At 53.5% G+C, this 22026-nt stretch overlaps 1 protein-coding gene and 1 non-coding gene across 2 annotated transcripts in view; one reads left to right on the forward strand and one right to left on the reverse strand.

The window, feature by feature from the left end:
• SACM1L (SAC1 like phosphatidylinositide phosphatase) overlaps window positions 1–1172 on the reverse strand; it is a 36463-nt gene extending 35291 nt beyond the window's left edge. The window contains 2 exon segments of the mRNA XM_007531435.3: window positions 965–1062; window positions 1154–1172. Coding sequence (XP_007531497.3) covers window positions 965–1062; window positions 1154–1167 — 112 coding nt within the window. The 5' untranslated portion in view covers window positions 1168–1172.
• Window positions 1173–15319: 14147 nt separating this feature from the next.
• On the forward strand, window positions 15320–15392 carry TRNAR-ACG (transfer RNA arginine (anticodon ACG)). Its single transcript has one exon. It is a non-coding gene; the product is annotated as a tRNA-Arg (tRNA).
• Window positions 15393–22026: the final 6634 nt, after the last annotated feature.

Here is a 22026-nt window from a genome sequence, read left to right on the forward strand (position 1 = left end):
TAGGTTGTAGGCAACCACTACTGTCCATTTTCAACTACATTTATTCGACCTCCTGCTGGAAAGTGAGCCCCTCCTCCTTTAACTGAAGTAAGTCAGAAGCAAATGGAAGTAGGGACTTGAAACAAGATCTGATTCTCAACATACAACCAACGGAATGCAAAAGGAAAAATTGTTAAAAGGCTGTTTGCCTATCTGATTGTCAAGAGGTGGGAAATAGAGAGAGGGAGAGAAGGGAGGAGGAGATGTCCCGTGTCTGACAGCAGGCTGCAGAGCTGTTCCCTCATGAGTCAGGCCCTTACTAACCAAACACGACCTAGGGTCTGCGAGGTGGTGCAGCCCCGGACCCTCAAGCTGAGGTCCCAAGCTGGGTCCTGAGCACAGCTGTGCCGGCCAGTGCGCTGCTCTGGTCCTTTCTCTTCACCTCCATCATTAGTAAAAGAATGTCTTCAATAAATACACAAACAGAGCAGGAGAGATGGCTGTCCTGTCCAATAATAAACAACAAGGGCAACAAAAGGGGAAAAACAGCCTCCAGGAGCAGTGGATTCATGGTGCAGGCCCTGAGCCCCAGCAATAACCCTGGAGGCAAAAAAAAAAAAAAAAAAAAGAAACTTCATTTTTTCCCTTTTGTTGCCCTTGTTGTCTATCATTGTTGTTATTGTTGTTGTTGTTACTGCTGTCATTGTTGTTGGATAGGACAGAGAGAAATGGAGAGAGGAAGGGAAGACAGAGAGGGGGAGAGAAAGACAGACACCTGCAGACCTGCTTCACCGCCCGTGAAGCGACTCCCCTGAAGATGGGGAGCCGGGGGCTCGAACCGGGATCCTTACGCCGGTCCTTGCGCTTCACGCCCCGTGCACTTAACTCACTGCGCCACCGCCCAGCTCCCAAGCACTACACTTTAACTGTAATGAGCTGGGTGTGAAATGTCTCTCAGCTCCTACTACAGCTGACTGCCCGGTACCTGAGAGGGTGACTTCTGTGGACACACGGTCGATGATCAGCACATCGTCTGCGCCACTGTCACAAGCTTCCACGTAGAACTTCTCCGGCGTGATGTGCCTGGGGAGAGATGGAAACTGTATCACATCACCCAAAGAGGCAATTCGACGACACCACTTTCTGAGTGCACAGGCTGCCACGCCGTCCTCACCAGCTCACAGCCATCCAGTCAGTTTGCTGCCAGTGGCTCGTGCCGACACGCCACCATTCCTGCTGGACTTTATGTTTTTTTGACAGAGGGTGGGCGAGAGAGGAGCGGGACATCACAGCACTGTTTGACTACTTGGGGAATTTTCCCTTTGCCTAATGTTCCCACGTGGTGGGCAGAGGCTTCGTCCAGGTCTCCACACATGCTCAGGGTGCATTCTCCCAGCTGGTCTCCACTACTGTTTTTTTTTTTCTTCTGCCTCCAAAGTCATCACTGGAGCTCGGTGCCTGCACCGCAAATCAATGCTCCTGGAGGACATTTTTCCCATTTTTGTTGCCCTTGTTTCTGTCATTATTATTGTTGTTGGCTAGGATAGAGAGAAATGGAGAGAGATGGGGAAGACAGGGAGAGAGAAAGACAGACACCTGCAGACCTGCTTCACCACCTGTGAAGCGACCCCCCTGCAGGTGGGGAGCCGGGGGCTCGAACCCAGATCCTTGTGGGTCCTTGGGTTTCATGCCATGTGCACTTAACCCGGTGTGTCACTGCCCGGCCCCCTCTGCAATTCTTTTTAACCTGTGTAAGTAATGCTGACAAGGTTCTAATCTGCCTTACACAAGAAAGGCATAGTACGACCTTACATCTTGTATCTGACATGGTGGAGAAGGCATCTATGTTGTTTATGTCATCAACAGACCCACGACACCTCTGTCGCGTGGCACCGGGAAGCCACAGCCCTCCTTGGTCTTCCATTTCCTTACCCATGAAATAAATTTTACCGAGTCTCTCAAGTATCATTCTTGTGAGGATGAAGATAAGCGAGCCCTTCACAGGCACTCAGAACAGCCGGCACACCGGAAGCGAGATGGAGACATGAGCACTCAACACACGAGAAACTCTCTTTAGTCCGACACCTCCAGGAAATCACTTTAAAGTGAACTTTTTTGGCGTGCAGTTCGTGTTTTTATCTTAATGCTATGGATATGCTCCTGAAAAAACTTCTCTCCATGCAAAATAAAACGTTAATGGAAGGGGCCAAGATACGGCTTCGTGGGTAGAGTGTACACCTTGCCGTGCGCGAGCCTCCGGGTCCCCACCAGCATCACACGGGGGCCGCGCCAAGAGCGCCAGGAATGGTGAAGTAGGGGCTGGCCTCACCCCGCCTCTCCTCGCCTTCCCTCTCCAAGACACACCAGAAAGCTGTGTCATTAAAGCCACTGGGCAGTAGCATCTGTGCAGGAGGGCCTGGGCTCTCCACACACAAGAAATCCAATCAGAAAGCAAGCGCAGAGGATACACATAGGCCCCGGACAGAGGCCTCAAAACCCAGGCAACTGTGTAGTCGCCAGAAGGAAGAGTTGTTGCCCTAGGAGGCAACCTGGATGCTGGGGGCCTTTTACTATGTGTGGGCCCGGCAACAGTAACACAGGAAATGAAACTGTAGCCAAGTGCGGCTTTGCCGGCAGTAGATCTATGGGCAAGAAAGCCGGCGCTGGGGGCCGGGCGCTGGTGCGCACACTGCAGGGCACAAGGTCTGTTCAAGTGTTCGCGCCCCTGTTCCCCACCTGCAAGGGGAAAGCTTCACGAGAGGTGAGGCAGGGCTGCGGGTGTCTCTTTATCTCCTCTCCTTCCCATTTCTCTGTCCCTATTCAATGATGAATTGAAGAAAACACAACTCAACAAATGAAGTTGTCACTAGGAAGCACGGCAGCATGTCCACCCTTCCAGGGACCGGTGAGGGTGGGAGCTAGGTTCTCAATCACACTCACTGCTCTTCAATCACAATCGCAAGGCAGCCACCTGAGGTGTCGTTTCTCTCTTTTTTTCTTTCTTCCTTTCTCTCTCTCTCTCTCTCTCCTCCTTTTCCTGTAAATTGACGTCCCTCCGCCCACCCCCCTCCGCTAACTAGGAAAAACCGTAACAAATGCACAGACCGCCACTGACTTCCCTCCTTCCTCCCTCCTCACGCTTGTTTCTGCAGAGCCAGGCCGTTCAGTCTCACCACTCCCCGGCCAAAGGTTTGCACTCGGCTAGAACGACACCTGCTGCTTTACCCTCACACAGTGCCGGGGCTCACACCCGGGCTGCACAGCTGGCCAGGCATCCCACACACACACACACACAGCAAACTCTGTCTCCAGCCCTACTTCTTCTTACTTAGTGATCGTGTGCAAGCCAGTGGTCAACTCAAAACAAGCCTGGTGCCAGGAGCAAATGACAGGCCTGCATGGATCCTTTCTGACTATGAGCTTAGAGGAATAGCGATCCTCAGCCACCCGACACTAATCCTCTCACTGTTCATCTGCAACACTCTTCAAGCTGCAATAAAAAATATTTTGGGAGTCGGGCGGTAGCGCAGCAGGTGAACCGCATGTGACGCAAAGCACAAGGATCGGCTCAAGGGTCCCGGTTCGAGCCCCCGGCTTCCCACCTGCAGGGAGGGAAGTCGCTTCACAGGCAGTGAAGCAGGTCTGCAGGTGTCTGTCTTTCTCTCCCCCTCTGTCTTCCCCTCCTCTCTCCATTTCTCTCCGTTCTATCTAACAACAACAACAACTACTACAACAATAAATTCAACAAAGGCAACAAAAGGGAAAATAAATATAAATATATCTACATTTTCAAAAAATCAATCAGATTTTCCTCCAAGACTTAATTCTATGAGTCTGCACGTAAGACAGCAGGCAGCGCTCTGACACGCAGTGTCCCAGGTCCCGGGGTCCCTGTATCCTGCCATTTCTCTGTTGGTCTGCTACTAAGACCCCTTCTGTTTCACTGGTTTAATCCCCCCTGCTTAACACCGTATTCTATTTACATAACCACTGTGAACTAAGCACCGCCCTGCCTCCCCCGCACTGGTTTAGTCCTCACTGTTTTGCACACCTTTTCCTTCTCCCCACCCCCTATCCTACGTACATCCTCTTTGGACCTGACACTTCTGCCTCAGGATATATAAGGACAGGACTGTGATTAGAGATAGCTTAGATTGCGCTGCGTTCCACATGAATAAAGACTGACTGCGCACCACTCAGCCCTGAGTCCCTGGTCGTCTCTCTCTCCCGTCCGCGAAGCTAACCCGGCATAAAAGCCCACCCGGTCCCAGTGCAGCTCAGCACCTGCTTGGACCCTGTGCCCCTCCAGTTCAGCTGCAACGCCAGGGGAGGGGGGCACACGTGCCTCAGCCTTTCACAGCGCTCAAAGCCGGGGAAGGAGAGCAGGGCAACTGTCCTGAGCAGGTCGCTGGGGGTGGGACCGGAAGCAGTAAGAACCCAGCCCACCTGCAAAAGGAGTGGCCGAGCCGACTGCCCGTGGGCATCGGGGCGTGGCACCTGAGTGCCCACAATGGCGGGCGCTCCACGCCAGTCAGGGGGCCACAGGCTCTAGCTGTCCTGCCCCTTCTCGGAGCATTCCTGCCCCCGCTTGAGCTGCCCTGTCTTCTCTGGCCAAGGACAAAGGCTGCCCCTTTCCAAATCGTTTTTGTTTACCAGCAGCTGGCACCATCAGGCTGGGGATTCACCCCAGGGCCCGACACACACAGCATGTTGCACTCTCCCTGCTCTAAGACTCCGTGAGGTGCTGACACAGTCCAGTGAGCTCTGGTGTTTACTCTCTTGCTGTTTTTAATCTTTTAGCAAAGCCATCGTTCTCACTCCTCAGCGGCCTTGGTTTTAAACCTGAGAGACAGTGTGCTTCAGGTGAGATCTGAGGACGGCTGTACAGTTCTGACCACTGAGTGAAGAAGCTGAGAGATTTATATCCATTTTCACCAAAAGCTGTTCAGAGGCCTACATCCTAAGCTCGAAGAGGGTCGGAGGAGAATACTCAACGCGGTTCACTTCTCTACACAAACTGTGTGCTACTTCTGGGTAAGCGGTAATTCCTTGTCCACAGATTTACTTGTGTGGCGGGGAGCGAGAAGACCAGAACACCCAGCTCTGGGCTGAGGAGGTGCTGGGACCTGAAACTGCAGCCTCTGAGACGGACGTTACTCAAGTACAGTAACACCAAATGAGACCGCTCAATATGCAGTCTCAGAAGTCAAGTCCCCAGTGCTTAGATGATGCGCGAGGACGCGGCATCCGCATCTAAACTGGAAGACGGGTCCCCCCGCCCCCCGGCTCTGGGTTCTAGTGCTCTGATTGCCACCGGACTCTCCAGCGTGAGGTCCCCAGCATGCCACGGTGATGCCCTGGTTCTCTCCCTCTCACCACCCTCTCATTTCTAAACACAATTTTTAAACCCAGTTCATTAACTACACTTTTACTAACTGCTACATTCTTACTGATCACAGGCAAAGTTCAGGACTTCCCAGTATGCTTAGAGTCCTTAAGTTACAAAGTTAGAACAAAGTATATTTCCAAGACTCAGAACCCTCCAGAGAACAGAAACCTTCCCATTCTTCCAGAAGAGGGAATCTAGGGACTCCCAGCAGGAAGGCACAATGGACCATGGAAGAGAGACAAAAGTTTCTAACTGAGAATTCTGTACTTCCCGACATTATCAAACAAGTAGAAGGACAGAATGAAAATCCTTTCAGGGGAGTGATGTCTCAAGGATCTCTCTACTTCACCCTTTCACAGAAATAAGACAAAGGGGCTGACAAAACAGCTCACTGGGACAGCACGTTGCTCTGCCACGTGTACAGCCAGGCCGGAGCCTGGCCACCACACTGAAGGAAAGAAGCTTCGGTGCTGTGTGGTCCCCTTGGCTCTGATGAATGCGGTCAGACCGGGTTCTCAGTGTGTACGTGAGGCACAGCACAATCCTCCAGGGTGGCCCAAACTCTAGAGGAAAGCCCGCCAGCAGCCGCAGTGGGTCCCATTCCCACAGGACTCCTCCGACTCTTACTGGAGTGGGTTCAGAAGCTGGGGCTAGGGGCTGGCGCCCCCAGCTGAGAGAGCACATGTGCCCATCCATGCACAAGGACCCGGGCACAAGCCCCTGGCCCCACCTATAGAGGGGAAGCTGCTCGAGCTACCAGGGGATTCAATATTATCCAGAGTACTGGTTTCTGTCAAAATGATGCACATTTTTGAAGATACATAAAAATAGCAAAATATTTAAATAACCATTGCCTCCTATTTCGGCTCTTACCATTTGGACAAATGCCCAAGACAAGATTAAAAAAGGAAAGGACGTGGCCTGGGAGGTGGCGCAGTGGATAAAGCACTGGATTCTCAACCATGAGGTCCCGAGTTCTATCCCCGGCAGCACATGTACCAGTGTGATGTCTGGTTCTTTCTCTCCTCCTGTCTTTCTCGTGAATAAATAAATAAATAAATTCATTTAAAAAAAATAAATAAATAAGGAAAGGACATCACAAGGGACTAAAATTTAAATTAAAGACAATTCTACACCCACATGTCCTGGGACCCCCCTCCCCAGAGCCCTGCCCCACTAGGGACAGACAGACACAGGCTGGGGGTGTGGATCCACCTGCCAACACCCATGTCCAGTGGAGAAGCCACAGAAGCCACAACTCCCACCTTCTGCTCCCCATAAGGAATTCTGGCCCATGCTCCCAGAGGGGTAAAGAACAGGGAACGTGAACCAGAGGGCTCTGTACCCCCATTCCACCAGGACCTGAAGCACCGGTCACCAGGAATTTTGTCTTTATTCCATCCATGAAAAGGGAGAGAAACTGGAAAGCACCAGAGGAAGCCAGGCACAGTTTCACATGTCTGCAAAGAGGAAAAGACACTTGGTAGTAGTAATAGGTGCAGGAGTGAGCTCTTAACAGGAAGTGAAGGCAAACTGTTGAAAAAATGGGGGGGGGGGGAATATACTCCCAGACACAGACACAGACACAGACACAGACACAGACACAGTGATGGAAACAGCCTGCTGGTGCCTGCGGAGAACGACCGCAATTTCCAGTGACAGCGGTGGGGGCACAGGACTCTGGGGGTGGGCACTCTATGGAATCATGCCTGGTATTTTACAGTTTCGTAAATCGGTATTAAATCACTAATTAAAAAAAAAAAAAAGGCGATTCTAACTCCTACACTTAGTTCAAATACCTGTAACCTTATAGCCACTCAGACTCAGCAGCTGCCAAAGACTGTTTGTCAGTGCTGACCGGTATAACCAGAAAGTGGCCTGCAGCCTGATCCCCAGCACGGCATAAGCCAGTGAGTTCTCTGATCCTCTCTCATGAAATAAATTTCTTAAATCACCCCGTTCATTAAAAAAGCAACGCACTTGATTATAAACATCTGATAGTATTTCCTTTCTTCCGGGGCTGGCTATATGGCTTTCTATGTCTACAGCAGACTTCTTGCCCTATATGACATTCAGATATTTCATGAACAACAGGCCTCTTCAAAATCTACCAAGCCACGAGTAAAATGAAGCCACATATATATCACTGACTCACAGCCATCAGAATGGGTAGTTTACAAAACAAAACACAAGTGGCAAGTGGTGGTGATGAAGTGGACAAAACAGAAGCCTTACTTACACAGGGCTGGCAGGAATATAAACTGCTGTGGCCACTACAGAAAATAAGAAAGAGTGGTCCGGGAGGTGGCACAGTGGATAAAGCATTGCTTTCTCAACCATGAGGTCCCGAGTTCGGTCCCTGGCAGCACATATACCAGAGTGATGTCTGGTTCTTTCTCTCCTATCTTTCTCATGAATAAATAAATTCTTCAAAAAAAAAAAAAAGAAAGTGCAAGGACCGGCGTAAGGATCCTGGTTCGAGCCTCCAGCTCCCCACCTGCAGGGGAGTCGCTTCACAGGCGGTGAAGCAGGTCTGCAGGTGTCTGTCTTTATCTCCCCCTCTCTGTCTTCCCCTCCTCTCTCCATTTCTCTCTGTCCTATCCAACAACAAACGACATCAGTAACAACAATAATAACCACAACAAGGCTACAACAACAAGGGCAACAAAAGGGGGTAAAAATGGCCTCCAGGAGCAGTGGATTCATGGTGCAGGCACTGAGCCCCAGCAATAACCCTGGAGGCAAAAAAAAAAAAAAAAAAAGAAAAATAAGAAAGAATGGCAGTTCCTCAAAAACTTAGAAAATGGAATTATCATATATCTGGAAATTCTGCTTTAAGCATGTTGAAAAGAACTCGAAGCAAGATCTCCAAGAGATAATTATATATCCAGGTTCATAAAAGCGCTATCCACAACCAAAAAAGATGGAAGCAATCTAAGTATGTGTTGACAAATGAATAATCAAAATGCAGCACTCTCTGCAGTGACGGAGAATCTTCACCTTGAACAAAGAAACTGGCACATGCCGTAACATGGACAGACTCTAAGAACGAGCAGAGGGGGTCGGGCGGTGGCGCAGCGGGTTAAGCGCAGGTGGCGCAAAGCGCAAGGACCAGCCTAAGGATCTCGGTTCGAGACCCCCTGGCTCCCCACCTGCAGGGGAGTCGCTTCACAGGCGGTGAAGCAGGTCTGCAGGTGTCTTTCCTCCTCTCTGTCTTCCCCTCCTCTCTCCATTTCTCTCTGTCCTATCCAACAACGATGACATCAACAACAATAATAACCACAACAAGGCTACAAGGGCAACAAAAGGTGGGGGGGAATGGCCTCCAGGAGCAGTGGATTCGTGGTGCAGGCCCTGAGCCCCAGCAACAACCCTGGAGGCAAAATAATAATAAGAAGAAGAAGAACGAGCAGAGTGTAGTGAGGTATGGACTTTTAGTTATGAATGAATCAGCAGTAAAAATCTAGGGCGCAGCAGTGTTCATGCAGAAGGCTCTGATGCCTGAGGCTCTGAAGCCCCGAGTTCAATCAACAACACCATAAGCCAGAGCTGAGCAGGGCTCTGGGGAAAGCAAATCAAATCACGTCTCTATGGGGTGGCCCGGCTTGGGTCTGGCCCCGCTCTGTTAAAGGAAGCTTTGGTGGTGTGCTATCTTTCTGTATCTAGGTCTTCGCTTCGACCTTTTCAACTTAAAAAAGTCATCCTGGGGCTGAGGAGACAGCATGATGGTTATGCAAAGTGACTTCAGTGCCTGAGGCTTTGATGTCAGATTCAATCCCCAGCACCACCACAAGCCAGAGCCGAGCACTGTTACGGTGTAAAAGTCAGCCTGACACAGTGAAGTTCCAGTGACAACTAAATAAAAAGTCCACATGGTCATGTCAACTATTTCCAATGGTAAATAACTCATTTCAATGTCAGAATCATCTGAGGACTAAGGTGATAATCTGAGAAGAGAAAGGAAGAAGTCTGAATAATTCAGTGTAATGGAAAGAAAGATCGCTGTGTAGACGGCGGGGCGCCAAGACCAGCTCAGCCACAGCCGGCTCTCTGACATGATGACCATGGGCCCTACATGCAGCAATGGTGGCAAGTATGTATCAAGTATGTAACTATGACCTCACGGGTGGTCGAGAGACAACCATACAGTGAGAGCTTAAACCGCTACTTTAAAAGGATGCATTCTGTTTCAGATTTGTAAGATGATCAAACTCTGACACTTAGCTTAAATTGTTCAAGGAGGGGTCCGGGCGGTAGCGCAGTGGGTTAAGCAAAGCACACGGATCGGTGTAAGGCTCCCCACCTGCAGGGGAGTCGCTTCACAGGCGGTGAAGCAGGTCTGCAGGTGCCTGTCTTTCTCTCTCCTCTCTCTCCCCCTCCTTTCTTGATTTCTCTCTGTCCTATCCAACAACAACAGGAATAACAACAAAGGCAACAAAAGTGGGGAAAAAAAGGGGGGGACAGCTACAGCAAAAAAAAAAAAAATTGTTCCAGGAGCTCTAAAATATATCTGTATAGTAGTCCAGGAGATGGCACACAGATTTTTTTTTTCAAGACTGAGAGCTACTCTCTGCCCTAATCCAACTCTCTAGCCCTTTTCTCTACGCTGACACCATCTTCTCGGCAATGTTGCTTTCCGACTCCACGTTGGCCATCAAACTCAAGCAAAAACTACCATAGCTGGAGGCCCCCAGGAACACGCCTAAAATGGACTTCCTAGCTTTCTTCCACCCTAAGATCCCTAATCTCATCTGCTCTGCTCTGTTCCTACTTTTTGGTTCCTGTTCATTAACCATTTTGTCTCATCTTATATCCTGTCACCTTCCAGACACCAAGCTGCAGATGCTACCATGACACCATCCTGCCCTCCCTGGGCAGACGCCCTCACCCATGTGTCCTGGAACCTCCCCTCCCCAGAGCCCTGCCCCACTAGGGACAGACAGACACAGGCTGGGGGTGTGGATCCACCTGCCAACACCCATGTCCAGCGGAGAAGCAGTTACAGAAGCCAGAGCTCCCACCTTCTGCTCCCCATAAAGAATTTTGATCCAGGGGCCAGGAGGTGGCACACCTGGAGAGCCCATGAGTTACAGTGTGTAAGGACCCAGGTGTGAGCTCCCAGTTCCCACCTGCAGGGGAGGAAGCTTTACAAGTAGAGAAGCAGTGCAGGTGTCTCTGTCTTCCTATCCTCCCCCTCCTCTCAATTTCTGACTGTCTCTATCAATAAATAAAGATATAAAAAAATAAAAAGAATCTTGACCCATACTCCCAGTGGGGGAGAAGTGACAGGAGGAAGAGGGGAAGAGGGCTCTGAACTCCAGCTCCATCAGGACCTGCAGAGAGAAGAGGGGAAAGGGAGAGACATTTGGATGTGGGAATAGGGTGATGTGTGGCTTGGAGGGGAGAGAGGACTGGACCTGGAGGAAAGGGGGTGGTTATGAACAAATGCAGACAGAGAGTTGTAGAGATGACAGTCAGCCCATGTCTGCAGCCTTGGGAGAACTGCGGTGGTTTGCAGTGCAGGGACTGGGGACTCAGAACTCTGGTGGTGGGAACAGTGTGGAACTGCACCCTGCTGACATGGAATTTTGTAAATCAAGGTTGAGTCACTAATGAAATAAATAAAAAAATTTTTAAAGGAATGCATTCCAAATTATCCCAGGCTGACTTCGTTCCCAAGTGCTGCTAAGTCGGCCACTGCAAAGTTGCTTTTATTTATCCAGGTGACTCGTAGGCTCTGCTCTGCCCAGGCTGAAGCGCGGTGCCAAGGAAGAGAAGAAATCATTGTGGCGGTGCTTCTACTATGACCCACGTGTCTGCCACTGCACTGGAGAACAAGAGGCACACACGGACTTCAGTCGCTCCTCAGTGGCAAAGTAAGAGTCCTGAAATGTGCTATGGATGTGACCGTTACGCAGAGAGTGGAGACGGAAAGCAGCACTGTGTGCAGAGTCAAAGTAAACCCAACGCTGATGCCAGGAGAGGGAGGGTGGCCACCTCTGGCAGGAGGAGGAGGAACAGCACTGGGCAGCGATGGGGAATCAAGTCAGGGCAGACTGTGAAGAGGCCACAGCACAAACGGCCAGGAAATGCGGGTGTTGTGCTGCTCGTCATCAGATGGAACAGAAACTGTAAGTGAGGGAGCAGAAGACACAACCAGGGCACAAGAAGGTGAACTTCTGGGTTAAGCGCACGTGGTGCAAAGCGCAGGGACCAGAGTAAGGATCCCGGTTCGAGCCCCCGGCTCCCCACCTGCAGGGCAGTCACTTCACAGGTGGTGAAGCAGGTCTGCAGGTGTCTGTCTTTCTCTCCCCCTCTCTGTCTTCCCCTCCTCTCTCCATTTCTCTCTGTCCTATCCATCAACAACAACAACAATAATAACTACAATAAAATAAGAGCAACAAAAGGGAGTAAAAAATTAATATTAAGAAATAGAAGTTAAAAAAAAATGCACTGAAATGCACTGGAGCTTATTTCAAATCCCAACACTTCATTATTTAAATAGACCCAATCTATTAAACAGACCCAATATTTAAGAATTGGGTCTATTTTAATAAGATAAATAGACCCAATGTTTACAATCAATCTTGTAAACATCCTTGCATTTGAAAGAAATGTCTGTTACGTGGAGTGTGGGACACAGCTCACCTGGTCGAGCGTACGCTTTAGCGCAGGCACCCAGGTTCAAAGCCCTGGCCACCACGTGGGAGCAACCTGCAAAGGGGAAGCTTCACGAGGGGTGAGGCAGTGCTGTGGTGTCTCTCCTCTCTCTGACTCTCCCTTCCTGCTTCTCAACCTCGATTTGGAAAACAAAAGAAAAAGGAAGTTCACTGATAGACATACACAGCTACAGAAACCCAACGAAGCCCCCACGGCAAAAAAAAAAAAAAAAAAAAAAAAGACCATTATGTCTGACTACTTCTGACATGGATCTGAAACCATGTCCGTGGCCAAAGGCATGAAGAAATAATATTCCTTTGGTTAAAGATTAAACCTCAAATAGCATACCTTGGAGCAAGAAAAGTCAACAAAGGAATAGGAACAGAGAAGGCAAGTCAAAAACTCCTTGGTGGGGAAAAACAATGTTGCCAAAAAGTTGTATTTGCACAGGTATGAAAGCACTCAAAACTAGGCGTCCACTTGACTTTGCCTTACAAGAGTACGAAACTTCAGTCTACAGTTTCACTGTAGAAAACTCGCCGCAACCACCACCAAGGTTCCAGTGTCAATACACCAAGAGACCCTTCCAAGTTCTCTCTGTTCACCTGCAGGAGGGAAGGTTCCCAAGTGGTGAAGCAGTGCTACAGGGGTCATCTTCCTTTCCCTCCTTGGACCCCCTCTTTCCTCTGGATTTATTGGGTCTCTATCCAATAAAAAAAAAATTTTTTTTAACTTTTTTCCAGGGTAAGAAAAGTTAAACGACTGACACAGCAGATTCACCTTTCCATCCAGACAATGTGTGGCTTCCAACCCTCACACGGTCTCTCCTCTTATGGACACAGGCCTCCCCGGGCCCATGGGTGCTCTGCCGCCTCGACCAGCTCAGACTCACCGGCACCCTCAGATCCCCACCCCATGCGACCTCTGCGCTGTGCTGCCCAAGGCTGAGCCGCATTAATCCAAGGTTCTGGGCAGCTGAGGCACGGGAGCTCCGGTGCAGGGTCACATGCGACTCCTGAGTGGCTACCAGACAGGCGACAATAACCTCACAGCCGGTCAGCCCACGTGACAGACGCCGGCCAGGTGCGCACCCACCGGTCACAGCACTGGGCTGGGCTCACTCTCCAGCAGGGTGATCACCTTGCAAAGAGAAACGGGGAGGAGGAGGAGACCCAGCAAAGACAACTGAGAGGAGCCAACAGCCCAGCTTTCCAAAGCCAGTGAATGCAAACAAAGGGGGGGGGGGGTGTCATCTTTTCTGAAAAGGATCAGCTGCCAAGCTGATGACCTCACTGCACTTCCGAGCCTGGCAGTGACGTGAACACTCCACGTGAGGCGAGCCCGAGGTTGGGGAGCACAGGAAGCAGCAAACCACACTCTCCGGCCCTGGCCTCCTCCTGCGAAAGGAAGCGTGACGCCTACAGCTGAACACCCAGACGGTCTGACTTCTAACAGGCTGGACAGGCCCCTCCGGAGGCACCTGTGTCTGCCGCCACTGGGACTCTTAAGACTACGGCCGCCGAATTTTAGATCTAGAGGCACAGAAGTGTCACACTCAGAGTGAGCAGAGGTAATGACAGGCAAGAAAGGTGCAGGCCCCCCCCCCACGAGGGAAATACTGATCACAACCCCACCAGTACCTTACCGACCAGATTAGGAGCCTCAGAAAAGGTGAGCTGAAATGCCAAAATTTCTTTTCCTTTTTAATATTTAATTACCTATTTATTTATTGGATAGAAACAGCCAGAAAGAGACAGAGGGTGGTAGAGAGGGAGAGACAGAGAGACACCTGCAGCCCTGCTTCACCTCTTGAATAGCTTCCCAGCTGCAGGCAGGGACAGGGGGCTCGAACCCAGGTCCTCGTACTGTAACACGTGTGCCAACACCTATCTACCCCACCCCCAAAACATTTCAAGGTCAGTCTCTGGCTTGTCAACATGAACTTAGAACCCGCTTTACACTTGACCTACCGGTTAAACAAAAAAAAAAAAAAGAAGAAGAAGAAGAAGAAGAAAGAAAAAGAAGAAATGAAAGCGGGGTAACTCTTTAAAGGCCTAAAAGCACTGAGTATATTTCTTCTTTCTTTAAACTGCCACTGCGTGCTCCAGACCGGTCCAGTCAGTAGGTCTGGCTGGTGCTGCAGAGAAAGGCCTCTCCATTTACATGTTTGGCTCTCTAGTGCTGCAGTGTTTCCATTAGATAAGGAAAGAGGAAGGAGAAAGTTTAAAAATTAAATTAAAAAAACAAAAAACCTTTTTCTCTGCTGAGTGTGAGGGTAAACGGAGCGGCCACCACTACGGAGACCGGAGGGGAAGAGACTCAGAGAGGAGACGCCCACCCTGCTCCCCAAGAGCCCGGCCGCGCCTGCAGGACCCAGCGCCCCAGGGGCAGTGGCCACCCGGCACCCAGGGACCCCGGACCCCAGGAAACCACGCACCCCAGGGAGCCCGCACCCCAGGGACCCCGCACCCCAAGGACCCGCACTGCAAGGTCACCGCACTCCAGGGACCCCGCACCCCAGGGACCCCAAACTCCAAGGACTCGCACTGCAAGGTCACCGCACGCCAAGGACCCCGCACCCCAGGGACCCCGCACCCCAAGGACCCCGCACCCCAAGGACCCCACACTCCAAGGGCCCTGCACCCCAGGGACCCCGCACTCAAAGGGCCCTGCACCCCAGGGACCCCGCACCCCAAAGGCCCTGCACACCAAGGACTCCGCACCCCAAGGACCCCGCACTCCAAGGACCCCGCACTCCAAGGGCCCTGCACCCCAGGGACCCCGCACTCAAAGGGCCCTGCACCCCAGGGACCCCGCACCCCAAGGGCCCCGCACCCCAGGGACCCCTCGACCCCGCGCCCCCAGGTGCCCCCAGGCCGCGGGGTCCAGGCCTCCCGTCCCCGAGCTCACAGCTTGAGCTGCTCGTAGGTCGTCGCCGCCATCCCGCAGCCCCGCCGCCTCGGCCCGCCGGCGCCCGTCACCCGCACCGCCGCCGCACAGCCCGACCTCGCCCGAGCGCGCCCCGCCCCGCCCCGCCCCGCCCCGCCCCGCCGCGGACGGCGGCCGACACCCGACACACTTGTGCCGCGCGCGAGTCGGGAGGTGCCGCCCGGCGCGACGTGGGGATGGGGGCGGAGCCTGCGAGAGCGCGGTGACGTCGCCGCTGCGGATTGGCCGGGCGTCCGCGGGGGGCGGAGCCTGGGGCGTGAGGGAGGCCGCCCGGCGCCAGTGCGGAGCCGCAGCGCGTTGCGTAAGAGATGATGGGCGCTGCGGCGGGCCTGCGGCGGGCCGGGGCCAGTGGCGCAATGGATAACGCGTCTGACTACGGATCAGAAGATTCTAGGTTCGACTCCTGGCTGGCTCGGGGGCGCTTTTTTCTCGTGCCTCCTTTTCTCGGCCACGTGGTGGGTCGGGTGTTACAGGCGGCGCTGGAGGTGGCGTAGCTGCTGGCTCGGGCGCCTCTGCCCCGGACGGCGTCATTCCAGCGGCGTCTGCAGCGCGCAGCTGCGACCTGGTGGCACAGGCGCCCCGTGTGCGCTGGAGGCTACTGGGGTGCAGTCCTTGGGGGACGCCGGGGGCGGGGGGCGGGGGGCGGGGGGCGGCCGGGGGGCAGCGGGGAGGGGCGGGCCGGGGGGACACTGGGGAGGGTAGCGGGGAGGGCCGGCCGGGGGGACACTGGGGAGGGTAGCGGGGAGGGCCGGCCGGGGGACACTGGGGAGGGCCGGCCGGGGGACACTGGGGAGGGGCGGGCCGGGGGACACTGGGGAGGGTAGCGGGGAGGGCCGGCCGGGGGGACACTGGGGAGGGTAGCGGGGAGGGCCGGCCGGGGGACACTGGGGAGGGCCGGCCGGGGGACACTGGGGAGGGTCGGCCGGGGGGACACTGGGGAGGGTCGGCCGGGGGGCAGCGGGGAGGGGCGGGCCGGGGGACACTGGGGAGGGGCGGCCGGGGGGCAGCGGGGAGGGGCGGGCCGGGGGGACACTGGGGAGGGCCGGCCGGGGGGCAGCGGGGAGGGGCGGGCCGGGGGACACTGGGGAGGGTAGCGGGGAGGGCCGGCCGGGGGGCAGCGGGGAGGGTCGGCCGGGGGGCAGCGGGGAGGGTCGGCCGGGGGGCAGCGGGGAGGGTCGGCCGGGGGACACTGGGGAGGGGCGGGCCGGGGGACACTGGGGAGGGTAGCGGGGAGGGCCGGCCGGGGGACACTGGGGAGGGTAGCGGGGAGGGTCGGCCGGGGGACACTGGGGAGGGCCGGCCGGGGGACACTGGGGAGGGTCGGCCGGGGGGACACTGGGGAGGGTCGGCCGGGGGGCAGCGGGGAGGGCCGGCCGGGGGGACACTGGGGAGGGTCGGCCGGGGGGACACTGGGGAGGGGCGGGCCGGGGGACACTGGGGAGGGTAGCGGGGAGGGCCGGCCGGGGGGACACTGGGGAGGGTCGGCCGGGGGGACACTGGGGAGGGTCAGCCCTGGGGGGGGGCAGTGGGGAGGGTCAGCCCTGGGGACACTGGGGAGGGGCGGCACCGGGGAGGGGTCAGCCCTGGAGAAGTGTCCCGGGGCGGCGACACCCCTGGTGGGGGGGGCGGACACCCCCGGGGAAGGACACCCCAGCGTGGGTGCTGCATGCCCGCCCCCACACGGGGAGACCAGAGGCTTGAACTTGGGTCCTTGCACACTATGTGCCCTCAATTACGTGCGCCCCCTCTTGGCTCCTCCAGCCAGATACAGCCCCCACACAACAGCCTTTGATCCACTTTCAGCTTGGGGGCCTGGCCCTCCGGAATCTCCGTATTGGGGTGCGTCCCCTTATTTCTCCATCAGGGGGCTGTCGTGTGTGGACCAGGTCGCCTGAGAGCTGCCAGACCCCCAGCAGCCTGGCCCTGAGGAGTCGGGTCATCTGGAGGAAGGTGCTTCTTTTGTTTTTATATTTATTTTCTCTTTTTGTTGCACTTGTTGTTTTTCATTGTTGCTGTAGTTATTATTGTCGTTGTTGGCTAGGACAGAGAGAAATGGAGAGAGGAGGGGAAGACAGAGAGGGGAACAGAAAGACAGACACCTGCAGACCTGCTTTACGGCCTGTGAAGCGACTCCCCTGCAGGTGGGGAGCCGGGGGCTCGAACCAGGATCCTTAACACCGGTCCTTGCGCTTTGCGGCACCTGCGCTTAGCCCGCTGCGCCACCGCCCGGCTCCCAGGAATGTGCTTCTAAGCAAATGGCAGGAGGACCTGAGGCTGCCTTACTCCCTGGGGGGGTGGAGGGCACAGACATCACCCCTCGTGGCTGGTGACCCAGCAGCCCCGCCAGGGTGAGACGGCCTGGGACGGACTCAGCTGGATCTACAGGGCCGGGGCTCAGGGAACAGTGCAGAGCCGATGGATGGGCTGAAAGGCTGCAGTGAGCCGTCTTGTCCCTGATGTTGGAGTTTCATGACTTCTTCCAGGGTTTGCAAAATCGTGGCCGGTTTACTGACTTGGAAGTAGGAGAAAATCTGGGACCCTTCATGGTTCTGGCACTCATGGTGTTCCTTTAAGAACCCAGAGCCTGCCGGAAGTAAGTCAGCCTCTTAGGAACTGCTTGCGGGTCTGAGGCCCAGAGGGCCTGGTTCAGTCCTGGGCATCACCTTACACCAGAGGGGAGGTGCACTCTGATCTCCTCCCCGACCTTTGTCATAATGAATAAATAAATGCACAGATCTGAGGAAGAAGGAAAAAAAAAAAGGAATCCGAGTCCCAGGGGTGGATCACAGACCTTGGCGCGCTCAAGGACCTGGCTTCGGAGCCCAGCGACACGAGCGCAGCGGTCTGGGTAGCTAGCGCAGGGAGTCCCAGCCACCGCCTCCCAATGTGAGCGCACATCTTTCTTTCCTATTTTATTTCTTTTAAAAAAATATTTTTATTTTTGAGGACCACGCAGTAGCACACCGGGTTAAGCTCGAATGACGCAAGCGGTCGGCAGAAGGATCCCAGTTCGAGCCCTGGCTCCCCACCTGCATTGGTTTTGCTTCACGGACGGTGAAGCAGGTCTGCAGGTGTCTGTCTTTCTCTCCCCCTCTCTGTCTTCCCCTCCTCTCTCCATTTCTCTCTGTCCTATCCAACAACAATGACGGTAATGACATCGATAAACAGCAAGGGCAACAAAAGGGAACAAATGGCCTCCAGGAGCAGTAGATTAGTAGTGCAAGCATGGAGCCCCAGCAATAATCCTGGAGGCAAAGCAAAAAATATATATATATTTTTTATTGGAAAGACAACCAGAAATCAAGGAGGGAGGTGGAGATAGGGAGGGAGAGAGAGGTGCCTGCAGCCCTGCTTCACCACTTGCGAAGCTTTTCCCTTGCAGGTTGGGACCAGGGGCTCGAACCTGGGTCCTTGTGCCCTGTAACGTGTGCTCAACCAGGTGCGCCACCACCTGCCCCCCCCCAATTACTTTTTTATCATTGGACAGAGACAGAGAAAATGAGAGGGAAGATAAGAGAAGGAGAGAGACAGAGACACCTGCAACCCCAGTCTTTATCAAACTTTTTAATGTATCAAGGTTATTCTGCCGCCCTGCTTCACCACTCGTGAAGCTTTTCCCCTGCAGGTGGGGACCAGGGGCCCGAACCCAGGTCCTTGTGCGCTGTAATGTGAGCACTTAACCAGGTGCGCCACTGCCTGCAACCCCCCCCCCCCATTTTATTTTACTTTATCTGATGGGACAGAGACAAATCAAGAGGGGAAGGGGAGATAGAGAGAGAGAGTGCAAGGCACCTGCAGCCCTGCTCCACTGTTCACGAACCTTTCTTGCTTCCGCTGGATGGGGGGCTGGAGTCTGCGTCCCTACACGTAGTAACGTGTGTGTTCAACCAGGTGTGCCACTGCCCACCCCAACCCCCATTAGCAATGTAAAGAGTGAAACAGTTGGTCCGGGACGTGTGGAACTGCCCCCGCAGAAAGCCCTGGCACCGTAAAAGTCACAATAATAAAGTCACAGCTCTAGGAGTAAAAGCAGTTAGCAGGAAGCACCACTGTTTACTCACCTGGACAGACCACTCAGTCAGCATCACCCTGGACAAAGCTTTAATAGTCTACAAATGGATGCCGTTTTATTGTCATAGTTTGCATAATTTTAGAGTAAAATTTTGAATAATTTTAGAGTAGCAATATTCTGAATAATTTTAGAGTAACAGTAAAATGTATGATTAATCTGATAGTAAAAGAGACACAGAGAAAAAAAGTTGCCCTGAACAGTGAAATATTTCTGCATACACTACACAAACATTTCCCACCTCCATCAGTTCTGGCTCAGAACAATAGATAGCTGGTCTATTTCACTCATCATGTTTTTTCCTCTCAACCACCCTCATCATATTTTTTAAAAATATTTTTAATTTATTTATTTTGGATAGAGACAGAGAAACTTAGAAGGAAGGGGGAGACAGAGAGGGAGAGACACCTGCAGCCTTGCTTCACTGCTCATCAAGTTTTCTCCCTGCAGCTAGGGACAAAGGGCTCGAACCCAGGTCCTTAACCAGGTGTGCCACCACCCAGCCCCCTCACTTATTTTTTTTAATTTAAAAGTCACTTTGTGGAGTAACCGAGAAGTTGGAACTTATCACTGACACAAGGACAGAACGATTTGGCTTCCCGGAAGACGCTTGTCACAAGTGCACCCAAAACAACGGCTTGGGTCGAAGCTCACGCACATTGTCGGCGACAGGAACGGAAGCCGTCATAGACGCTGTCTTCTGGGGGTGGGAAAGGGTACACAAAACAGCTTGCAAAGGTCGTGTGAGATCCAACATGGGAATCAGAGGTGCCAACCCGGAACACTGGAAAACTGAGTCTAGACTCGACCCCCCCCCCCAAACTTAACTGCAGCTGTGCACTGGCGTCCGTGGACGGATAGTTGCGGGGACCCCACCACACCCCAAATCACGATCCACAGATGCTCTCAGTCCTTCTAGTCAGCCCTCCAGTCACACACCCTGGCCTTGCATCTACCGCAGAATCGGTCATCGCAGAGCCCAGGAGTAAAATCCACTTGTCAGTGCAGCCACAAAGTTCATGTCCTTTCACTCAGGGGCCAACTGTGCTGTGAGTCCCCCAAGCCCTACGGTGTCACTCGGGCCGTGGGAACAGGACGGGAGCAGCTCCTGAGGTGACCAGAGTCGCCCATCAGCCAGGGCTGCAGTGGACTCAGCAGTGAGAGTTCTCACTTGAGCACTATCACGGAGAAATGACAAGTCCTGCGGCCCTGCGCAGGGCTCTGCTCACCCCGGCCTCGGCAGAAGACGGGGGAAGAGAGACGAGGAGACACACAGCACCCCGACTCGGCAAGCTACACTAGACTCCTGGCTTTTCTCACACCACCAAAGCAGGTAGGAGGAGGCTGGGAGACAGGAAAGACTAACGGACATGCAGGCAGTAGGGAGAGCTGGAGGCTGGCTTTGGGATCTAGTATCGGGCCACAACTCTCTTCATTTCATCCAAAGTCTAAGGAGTTCAGGAAGGACTACTTGCTCTAATCTTAAAAACAATAATAATAATAGTAATAATAGAGACACCTGCTCATCCTGGCTTACCAAGGTGCTGGTGTTTCCTTTGCTAGGTACCTATTTCATACTCCCATGTCAGCTCTACGCGGCTCACGACACAGGTAGACATCTCTTCCTGGCTTTTGTGCAAGGATCTGCAGAGACATTTCTGCCCTGTGCCCTCTCCAGTGACACTGATGAGAAGTTGCTCCTTGGGTTTCTCTGCTATCTGGAGTAAGTCTCTCTCTTTCTCTCTGATCTATTTTATTTACTTCTTGAAGTACAAGGACAGCAGAGCAGCCCTCCAGTACATGTGGTGCCACGGATCGAGCAGGGAACTTCAGACATACACAAGTTTTGCACTCTACAAATTATTTCCCCCAGCCTGGAAATTCTCTTAGGATTCTTCAACAATCTAAAATGCCTAAAACACCATGATCTGCAGAGATATCTGCACCACCGTGACCAAGGCCATGGTGACATTTTCACTTAAAGAGTTAAGCGTAGATTTTAAAACTGACCTGCTACCAATTTAACAAACACATCCCAGCGACTTCTCACAGTGGCTCCAAGGCAATTTTCTTAACTCTGTTGGCTTGAAAGTGGAGCAAAGGTGAGCCAGCAAGGCCAGAAAGATCCCTGGTGTGGCAAAGACAGGCTCGGGTGCATCAGACAGCTGGCTTCATCTGCTTGCCCGCCTTGCCTAAGTTAAGCTGGATGACTTGGAGAGAGAGGGAGGGAGCCTCGGGCTCACGTCGCCAGCTCCCGGAATTCATGGGTCTGCAGAGGCTCAGCCTGTGAAAATGAACTGGTGAAACCGAAGCCCCTTCTGGCCAAAGGATCCCCACAGAATGAATTAGAGAGCAGTGAAAAAGACCGTTCATGGTGCCCATTCTGTGCTTCTTAGAGGCAGCTGTATACACAAGCCAGAACAGAGACTAGAGGAAGACCTGGGCCCGTGGAGTCTACCAGTCCTGAGCACCTACGGCTCCTCCCGACCACCCTCCTGGGAGCCCGGTGGCCAGTCCTCTCACTCTGGGGCATCAGGTGAGGAGGCAGAAAGCAGATGCCAGGAGCCATGCCACCAGCCGGGCTGACAGTGGAGAACTGGCACAGTCCCACAGGCTGAGAGAAAAAAAGCTGGCCAACTTTTTAATTTTACATAGAAATACTAAGGAGCCGTGGCCTCTGGCCTCGGGACAGGGCCCTCCAGGGCACACTCGCGTGGAAGTGGCCTAGAGACCTTGCCAGCGGGGTGGCCCTGCTCAGCCACTGCTCAGCACATTGACGTACAGAAAGCTGTGCCTCCCACCTTCACCTGGAATCTTCCCAGCCGACCTTTGCTTCAGATCACAGAGTCCTGGCCGGCCGAACCTGGCCTGTGTGAAGTCAAGAGATTCCTAACATATCCAAGAAGGTACCCGAGAGCTAACTTCCTCCTGAAATCTGAGACTTGGTGAAACTCTGAACTGTGAGGTATTTGTGTGTGTG

The sequence above is a fragment of the Erinaceus europaeus genome, chromosome 12 (assembly GCF_950295315.1).
Source record: "Erinaceus europaeus chromosome 12, mEriEur2.1, whole genome shotgun sequence".
Lineage (NCBI taxonomy): Eukaryota > Metazoa > Chordata > Mammalia > Eulipotyphla > Erinaceidae > Erinaceus > Erinaceus europaeus.